The sequence below is a fragment of the Apteryx rowi genome, unplaced genomic scaffold (genome assembly GCF_003343035.1).
Source record: "Apteryx rowi isolate R43461 unplaced genomic scaffold, aptRow1 scaffold_701, whole genome shotgun sequence".
Taxonomy (NCBI): domain Eukaryota; kingdom Metazoa; phylum Chordata; class Aves; order Apterygiformes; family Apterygidae; genus Apteryx; species Apteryx rowi.
In genome coordinates this window covers 274,153-283,588 of record NW_020450985.1, presented here as the reverse complement: position 1 = coordinate 283,588, position 9,436 = coordinate 274,153, and the positions used below count along the sequence as shown (strand labels likewise).

General features: G+C 54.8%; 1 protein-coding gene across 1 annotated transcript; it reads left to right on the top strand.

Annotated features, from left to right (window-relative positions):
- Positions 1 to 717: 717 nt before the first annotated feature.
- On the top strand, positions 718 to 8,246 carry ASB10 (ankyrin repeat and SOCS box containing 10). The gene is made up of 5 exons (XM_026087115.1): positions 718 to 1,024; positions 5,230 to 5,497; positions 6,057 to 6,561; positions 7,277 to 7,390; positions 7,645 to 8,246. The coding sequence occupies exons 1-5, from the start codon at positions 718 to 720 to the stop codon at positions 7,828 to 7,830; spliced, it is 1,380 nt and encodes a 459-aa protein (XP_025942900.1). The 3' UTR covers positions 7,831 to 8,246.
- Positions 8,247 to 9,436: the final 1,190 nt, after the last annotated feature.

Here is a 9,436-nt window from a genome sequence, read left to right as displayed (position 1 = left end):
CTCCAAATGTGACCTAGTATGGCTGGAGTGGTGGGTGACGCAGCAGAGGTTACCCCACTCAGAAGCCTGAAGACGCTTGCCAAGCTCCTGGTGTTCACGCAGGAGACTGTCTTCTCTGTCCCCAGGAAACTTGTTTCATTTCGGTCAAGTTGCTTTTCCCAGGGTGGACCCACACATCTCTTACTCTGCTGGACTGTGTGTAGGCAGCCGGCCTCAGTGGCCTGGTGGAAACGCTAGGTTCCCAAGAGCTGGAGTTGTCCAAAGGGAAGGCATCTGCATGCAGTCCCTGACAACTTTCACTACTGCTTCTGCTGCAGGCCTCTGTCTAGCTACACCTGACCTTGACCCCCCCGCCCCCTTCTCTTCTGTGTCCTCCTCCTCCAGTGGAGGCACAGCGCAGTGCAGAGCAGAGGCTTTGCAGAGCAAACTAGCAAGCATGTGGGGAAGGCTTCAGGGCTGCCTGTGCCCAGCCTGCCTTGGAGATCAGCTCCAACAGCTGATGATAAACTGTTGCACAGAGGGGAGGAGGTGGTGGAGGAGAGCTGCCAAGTGGAACTATTTATACTGTCTGAGTCAGGCCTGCGCCCGAGTCCAGCCAGACACTGGAGTGCTGGAACCTAGAAGCAACCGACAAAGGACACAGCCTTGAACAAGAAGCTCTGGGCTGCAGCAGCTTGTTTACTGTAAGGTTCAGGCTTGCCCCATGTGTTCCGAATGATGGACTGCACCTTTTCCTTCAGCTCTGTCACACTGTGCTCGCTGCAGCTGGACAAGGAGAAGCTGGATCGGTGGAAGTACTCTCGGCACGTAAGGCCAAGACACAGCGAGGGCAACCTAAACCCAGTGGGTCGGGGATGCCAGAACAGCCGCACAGAGCCGCTGGAGTGTCGGGACCTGCTGGTCCAGAACGCACTCTTCACTGGGGACCTGGAGATGGTTCAGAAGTACTTCACCAAGGATGCGGCTATCAATCTCATCATTGAGACCAAGGGCGATGAGCTGCGCTGGACTAGCAGGAAATTTGGTGGGTATGCAGGGCTGGGACTTCTGTGGCTGGGAAGTCCCCAGGATGGGGATGAGGGAAAGAGCAGACACATCTGGGAAAAGTGTTGGGAGGAAGCCCCAGTCATGGAGACAGGGTAATGGAAGAGGGACACGAGGGAAAAGAGGTTTTTGGATAAAGAAGGAGCTGGAGAACAGAGCTGCAGAACAAACTGTAACGGGATTGTTGAAGGTGACCAGGAGCAGGTCTACTGAAAAGTGATGAGAACAGGGTGTTTGGGCAGGGTCTCGGGGAGGGAAGAATATCAGGACTGTCCTGTCAGAGACTGCTGGGATGGATACGAAGTATGTGTGAGGTGGAGAGTGAGCGCTTTAGTGAGAAGTCATTGAGTAGCATAGGGATGCTTTTCATGCCTTGTGCCTTGGTGGGTCTATTGTTCCAGTCCACTAAGAACTGGAGTCTGGGACACGCTCTGGGACACGCTCTGGGAACAGCAGGGAGGACGTAGCAGTGCCCTTCAGTGCTGTGGGAAGCTGCTTGGTTGCACACTCCATGTACCTATTGCTGCTGCTGTGGTGACATCCAGGTGTCAAGCAGAGCCCTTGTGATCCCCGTTTCGAACGCTGATTTTAGGGGGCTGTGGGGGAGCTGATGTGGGAGAGGCAGCACTGATTGCATGAGGGGCCTTTGCTCCACAACAGAAGCATCCACACCAGGCCTAGTTTTGCTTTCCTTCGCAAATGGGGTTTGCACCCTGCAAGCTGTTTTATTCTGGGAGACGAGCTGGGTAAGGCGGGCGGGGGCAGGAATCTGGTCTGCTAGAGAGATGATAGAAGCAAGCCTGTCCTGAATGACAGGAGATAGAAGCTGGTCCCCCTTGGTGCTTCCTCCCATCCATACACCTCGCTGTACCTTCCCCCCAGGTATGTCTCGTGTGCACTACACATACCTCTGTGCTCTCTGGTCCCTTTTGATTAGGTTCTCATCCGTGTCACCTATGAGCTTGCGGTCTTGCAGTAAATGACGTAACTGATGTAGGCTGTGTCAAGGAAAGAGGTGTGCTTAGGAATGTGGAAGGCCACATGTTCTTGCTGCAGGCATGCAGAATTTAAGATGAGGAGTGTCAAGTATGAAAGGGGAGTTACTGGGAGTGTTTGCGCTACTCTCTTTTTTCCCCGCAGATGATGCTGGTGGTGAAAACCTCACTGTGCCAAAATAGCAGAGCTGTTGATGAAAGCTGCTTTCCCGGAGACGTAGGTTCCTTATAGTGTCTCAGCACCAAGCTATGGAGGATATTGATAATGCTTGACCCTGACTGGTTTTTGGGGGTCCAAACTAGCAAGAGACAAACAGATAGGGAAGGCTTGGAGATGCAAGTGCTGAGGCTTTTGGGTGCTGAAGGTTATTTACTGAGTGCCAAGGCAAGGTCTGTATACCCAAGGTTTTAAATTTTTATAGTCTATGTAGGAAGAAAAAGACAAAAAAAAAAAAACTTTTTGTTTAACTAAGACCACTTTTCAGAAAAATGTTAATTGCACTTTTTAACTCTGAAGTGTTCCTGTCTTGTGCTGGGCTGACAAACCCTTTAAATTTCTGCCCCTGAGAAAGCAGAACAGCTTATGTAAAACAACTTCACCCAGAAATTGCTCTTATCACTAAAGGAACAAGATGTGAAAAACCCAACCAAACAACTCCATCCATCAAGCACAGACCACAAATGTACTGCAAGATTTATCAAGTAGGGATACAGAACAAAAAAACAAGTGCAAACCTACATGCTACCTAAGGCTTTGGTCCCTGACCTGTAGGGACTCTTTCCCAAAACCTATCCAGTGAGAAACCCTCGAGGTAGATGCCAGTGACTTGGCCTTTTCCTAAGGCCAGGAACTGATATTTGAATATCCCAACTGGTATTTGAAGGAGCCCGGAGGAGGTCTAAGTTGAACAGCTACTGACGCTATCTCGCAGAGCCCTTTGTCTCTCTGGCAATGCTCTTGTGAGCTGGGAGCTCTGGCGCTGGTTGGATACCTATTTATAGCTTTGGGGAAACTGAGAATCCCAGCAGGTGAGGCAGTCTGCGAAGGCTTCCCTCTTTTTACCCTTTCATACACCACGCTGTAGCTAGACTAGTCGGTGGTGAAACCTGCACAGACAGAAGATGCTGGAGAATGTGAGCAAATATGCAACTTGGTCATTTGTTTTCCCTGGTGAGGAGGGTGGAGTTCCTTATCTTATCCTCTTTTTCTCTGGTCCCCCAGATAATCATTGTTTGGTGGTCTGTTGGAGTCAATTAACTTGGTTTACAGTTGCGTGATCTAAGTAGTTTCATGACACGATTAACCAAATACAACTGTTTCATTCAATTTGGTGTCTTCTGTAGGACATATGGTGTGAACAGAATACATGCAATGCTGACAGGAGCTGTGAGCAAAGAGCCAGCTGTGCTGTGTGGTGCTAATGTCGTGTAACCGAAACAGGGGCAGGATGGGCATGTACAACCAAGCTGGGACAGTGGGAAGAGGTCTCTCAGGGTGAAGGGACAGCGATGAGGAACCCTAATGGAGGGGACTGTCAGAGGATGGGAAAAGGCAGTACTAAAACTGTGCAGGAGCTCTCTGCAAGACTGAATTTCAAGGAAAAGTAGGAGGGGTTCCGAAGGATAATTATCTTCCGTGTTTTTACTTCACTTGTAATGGACCCTTTCCCATCCTTGCACCTATTTCTACCTGTCCTTTGGCTTTAAGCTTTGCTAAAAAGAGCTCTCTGATTTGTTTAAAAACCTGTCTAGTGCCATGGGCTTGGACTGAACCAGCAGATGGGGGTTGCGATGCTGGAGATAAGTAAGGAGGCAAGGTCTGGGCAACGCACACGGTTTGTGTACGGAGGCAGCTGAGTCAGGCTGCTGTGGCCTGGGCAGCAATTGAGTGATGGTGGTCTAGGTGTTAAACGGAGGCCAAAAAGCAAGGTGGGTGCAGCAAAAGAGTGGTCGGGTGCGAGACTTCTCTGTGCTGTCCTGTCTCCTCCTCTGCCCTCCAGGCTCCTCTCCCGCCCTGCCTTGTATGGGGCCTTTCCCTTCACAGCCAGTTGCTGCAGAGGTGTTGCTGCCCGGGAAAAGCGTCCTCTTCTGCCTCTTGGCCAAACGTTTGGTCACAAGGTTCCCCAGAATAGAACAGCTGAGACCTGAGCTGTACCCAGCCTGGGCCGAGCAGTGGTGCGGCACATCCCTGCTCTCTGCAGAGGGCATGCGGACAGCCCTTCGGTGCGGAGCGCAGGGCGCTGGTGGGGCTGTGCCGCGGGCTCGGAGCCTGGCGAGGGAGGCAGCTGCAGATCCAAGCCTGGCTCTTGCTTGCAGCCTGGGAACTGTGTCATGGGCAGCATCACGGGCACAGGAGACAAGGATCGGGAGCCCATTTGCACGCGGAAGGTGAACGGCCCTGCCCAGGCCTACTGGCAGGCCCTGCTGACAGGGGATCAGGGCGTTGTGGCAGAGATCCTCAGCAACCCCCGGCATAACCTGGGTCCCAGCTCCGTGTTTGACACCAGCGACCTGGAAGAGTGGAAAAACTACCGGTTCAACTTCCGCCGGCTGAGTATGCAGGGGGCGGCGGGGCAGGCAGCGTGGCCCAGCTGGACCGGGGCTCAGGTCTTCTTGCTCGTGCTGCAGGACATCGCTGTTGCTGGGTGGGCTGTTGTGGGCGCTGTACGGGCCATGGAGGAGCGGGGTTAAGAGCGAGAGCACTGGGGTATGGCTTGGTCCCCCTGTGCTGCTTGGGGGAGGCTGCCCGAGTCCTGTAGTGCAAGGTGTGTCCTGTGCTGCCTGGCTCTTCTAGCCTGGGAAGCTGCCTGGCCTTCCCCACCAGGCAAAGGAGATTGGGCTGTAATGGTTGCAGGCTGTTTGTCAGCAGACCACACCAGCTCAGCCATGGTTCCAGCTGGGTGAGTCTTGGAGAGCTGGCGGGCTTCAGCTCCCTGCTCTGTCCTAGGCCCTGTATGCCCACCTCCGCCCAGGCTTGCTCGTCTGTCTCATGCTCAGGGCCTGAATCTCCTGCGTGCATGCCCTGGCAGCCTGCGCTCATCTCTCCGTGTTTTACTGCCCGATTCCTCGTATTTGTGGTGCTTCGTGCATGGTGCTCTTCCCAGCTGCCTTGCTGCTTCCAGCCCTGCCTGGCCCAGTGCTTTCGTGTGCCGTGTCTGGACACGGATCCCTGACCCCTCTTTCCCTGCAGGGCTGTGGTCTCTGACCTACGAGCAGGAGCTCACCACGCCACTGCACATCACGGCCAGCCGGGGCTACGCAGACTGCTTGCGGTTCTTGCTGCTCAGGGGTGCTTCCGTCAACTTTGCACCAGGGGGCAAGACTGCCCTGCACGAGGCTTGCGCGGCGGCCAGTACGGACTGCGCGTCCCTGCTGCTCAGCTTTGGAGCTGACCCTGAGGCTGTCTCTGAGGATGGCTACAAGCCTCTGCATCTCTGCAAGAGTCCAGGCTCCATCGAGTGAGTTCTGCCTGGGGGGCCGTGGTGGACCTCCTTCCCCCGCAAGCCTCATCCTGCACAGGAGGGGTCTCTATTTATACCCGCAGGTGGGATAGCGGTTGCAGCAGCGGCTGCTGAATAGGGTGGCCTTATGGTGTGTTCCTGGAGCAGGTGCCACCTCCGAAGTCCAACAGCTGCCTGCAAACTCGGTCCTCAGAGCTGATGCAGCTGAGCCTGGCGCTGCTGTCTTGCTGTCCACCAGCAGTGCAGGGCCTGCGGGTCACGCCGTGAAGCTCGGGCCGTGCACTGTGCAGACGGGCCTCAGTGTGGGCGTACGGGAGCTGCCCGTGGGTGTGATGACACTTACTAAAGCTCTGTGCAGAGCTGGCTACAACTAGGGTGACAGCATGTCTGCTCACCAGTCTTCCTGGCTCAAAGCCACTGCTCCAGGGCGTGGGGAGTTGGGGGGGTTGGGTTTCTTGGGAAAAGTGAAAGCCGTGGGTTGGCACAGCTGGGACAGGGGTGGGGGGACAGGTAGGACAGGAGTTAGTCTGTCACTAAGTCATCTCGGGCCACGTAGGTGCGTCCGGCAGCTGCTGCAGCACGGTGCCAGTGTGAACAGCCGGACAGAGGAGGAGGATGACACAGCACTGCACGTGGCGGCGCGGCATGGCCTAACAGACCACGTCCAACTGCTGCTGCGCCATGGGGCAGAGCTGGAAGCAAAGAATGAGGAGGGACAGACCCCACTGAACGCTGCCTGTGCTCAGCCTCACCAGCCCCGGGACGTGGAGCGCTACTACAGGGTCTGCCAGCTCCTGGTGGAGAGCGGCGCTAGCATCAATGCTGCGGACAGGGACCGCCAGCACCCGCTTCACTTGGCCTGCAAGAATGCCAATGCCCAAGTAGTAGAATTACTGCTGGCCCGGGGTGCCAACGTCAACATCATGAACTACAGCGGCAACACGGCGCTGCACAATATCCTGCAAGCTGCTGCCTACAAGCCGGAGCACCAGCCAGAGCTTGTGGTCCGAGCCCTGCTCAACTACGGTGCCATCCGCATCTGGCCTGGCTCCCTCCTCAAGGTGCAGGTCCCACGGATTTGCCGAGAGCAGGGCAGAAAAGGAAGGCAGTGAACGCTGAGGCCCCTGTGAGAGCAAGGATGTCCCTGCTGCAGCAGGGCTTGTTCTCTGCCACCTTGCTAGCTCTCCGTCCTGCCTATCTCCTCCCAGTAGTTGGGGGAGGAGAATTGTTAGGGAATCCCCTGAAGCTTTCTCCTGGGCCATGTTCTCCTGTGGGACTCTCCTGCTTCTGTTAACACTGTTAGTCTTCTAGGCTGTGTGAACAGTCCCTACCCATAGTCTTCCTAGTCATTTGGCCCAGAAAATACTAGCCCCTTTCCTCTCAGGTGGCGTGTTTCCTCTCTGGGACATGCTCTTCAACTCATGCTGTCTCTGCAAGACACCAGAAAATAAAGGGTTAATTGCTTGCCTTAATTCCTGAGCAGTGCAATAATTACCCAGCCCGGAGATCAGCAGATTGCTCTCCCCTTTGGGAAAATACAGGAAAATCAACAATTAACACTAATTAATCTCCTATTAACGCCAGATAATGAGGATCACTCGTACAGCCGGAATAGGCTCTGACAGCTACTGTTGGCCTGGGCCGTAGGGAGTGGGAGCCAAGAGCCAGGGGGGAAATCCACCTGGGTGCAGCTATCCGTGGGTTTTTAGCACGGGAAGGTGGGGCCTGCAGGACCTCGGCCACTGGCTGTGCTCACCCGCCCTCTCCCTGTCGCAGGTGCTGCGGTACTGCCACAGCTGCCCGCGTGTCCTCGAGGCCCTGATGAACAGCTACGAGCACGTGCGTGTCTCGGAGGACTGGGTGGAGGCCGTTCCAGCCGAGGTCGTGCAGGTGAGGGAATGCGTGCGGATGGCTGGAGAGGGTGCAGCCGGGCTACCTCGGGCACGGAGCTGGAGGCGGATAGGGCCAAAGGGCCTTTAGGTCGGGGTGGAGGCTTGCAGGGCAGAGGGGTGGCGCAGCCGGGGAGTAGGGGTGGATGCACTGCAATAATTTAGGCAAAGGGGTAACTGGCTTTGGCTCTACCTCCCTGCTTCCAGGATATCTATGGCTTTATCTGGCTCTGATCCTCTCTTCTCTTCCTGTAGAAATACCCGCGTTTCTACCAGTCGCTCTTCTCCCTGGAGCAAAGTCCTCGCTCCTTGCAGCACCTGGCTCGCTGCACGCTCAGGACCTTCCTGGAGGGCCGGTTGCTTCGGGTCCTGTCACAGCTGCACCTGCCAAGTGCCTTGCACCAGTTCCTGCTGCTCGGCTTTGAGGATGTTCTCTACTAAGGGATGGGGCTTGACCATGTCTCTCTGTGCCTGCGTTCAGTCCCTGCCAGTGCAGTCTGTGCCGACCCAACTAACCCCCTTCCCCACCTCCCGCCTGGTCGTGTTATCCTCCCCCCCGCCCCGGCCGCCAATCCTGCCACCACATCCCTGTCAGCTAGTCCATGCCAGCTCTGCCTCGTGCAGCTATTTTGGAGCACTCTGTCTGCCCATGCTAACTGGGGCAAACTCCAGATTCACTAAGAAAAATGAGATGGGGATTAGGGTGTTTTGTGGGACCAGGAGCAGGTATTCTGCATTGATCGCAGTGTTAGTTGCAGGATACCAAATCGCCCTATCCCAAATCTGCAAACTCGAGCCTAAGCCAAGCAACTCTGGTGCCCTGGGCGTTTGCTGGGATACTGCCTTTTATGAAGGCATTTACGGTTTGTACCCAAGGGTGTTTGGAATAAAACCCGGTCTTTGTTTGTGACTGCCAGAGTACAACTTCTGCCTTGCCTTGAAGGCTGCCCCTAATACGGCCCGTGCACGTGACATGCCGTGCATAGTGGCATGTGACGGGCATATGCAGTCGCAGATGTGTGCATCTGTCTGCCCTTCAGAGGGCTTGGAGGAACGTGTGGTGGGTGCGGGGCTGAGGCCTTCCAAACAAGCACCACTTATGCAGGTGCAATGCCTGGGCTGCCTGGCCTTGCAGCTTGGGGCCAGACAACAGTGCTTGTGCCTGTGCTGAGGAACTGCATCTGCCAGCATCTGCCAGAGCGCGGTGCAGACCTACTCACTGCTGCCTGGGCTGCACCGCACGGTGGGCAAGGTGAGGGGTAACGTTTGCTTCTGCAATTTAGAGACAAAGTTATAAAGAGGTTAAAGCATCAGCCACCCTCAAATGGCTTGCTGGAAACTAACCCCATTCCCAGCTGTGGGTTCAGGCTCCGGTGCCTTTGCAGCCTGCTGCTGGCCTGGCTGCCCCGGGCCGAGGCTGCTGGCCACTGACAGCTTTAGGCTTCATGGACTGACCCTGCGCAGGTCACTGTCCGCTGCAGTTCTGTGGGTGCAGCCACAGAGTACAACAGAAAAAGCAGCAGGTGTGCTCAGGGCTCTTGTGGTCACCTGTAAAATGTCAAAGCGGGTCTAAAAAAAACCTATTTTCCCCAAGGCAGAGGAGTTGTTTATGCAGTGGCTTTGCACCTAGTGGTGCATGTCTGCTAATTGGACATTTTCCTGCATGCTGGAGAGGAGCAGCATTTGCTGTCTAAGGAAGGTCCCTGGCATAATAATTCTTATACCCCTGTTTACTTTTTCTCTCAGACGATCCGTTGCATTTCATCCATGAACTTGCATGGTAACACTTAGGAAACAACACATTATAAATATTCTTTAGCTTTCTCTCTTCTTGGAGAGCATGACTTGCATCAGGAATGTGTTTTATGGATTCTTGCTAACTTTCATCCAATGTATTACATGCTGCACTGTTCCTACGTCGTTTCTGATAGATGTTATATTAATAGCCCGGAACAGAAAGTGACTCAGCATGCGGAATGTACCAGTGCTTTACCTTTGTGCCAGGATTTGGGGTTTCTGTGGCAAGACCCTCACACCAATGAGGTCA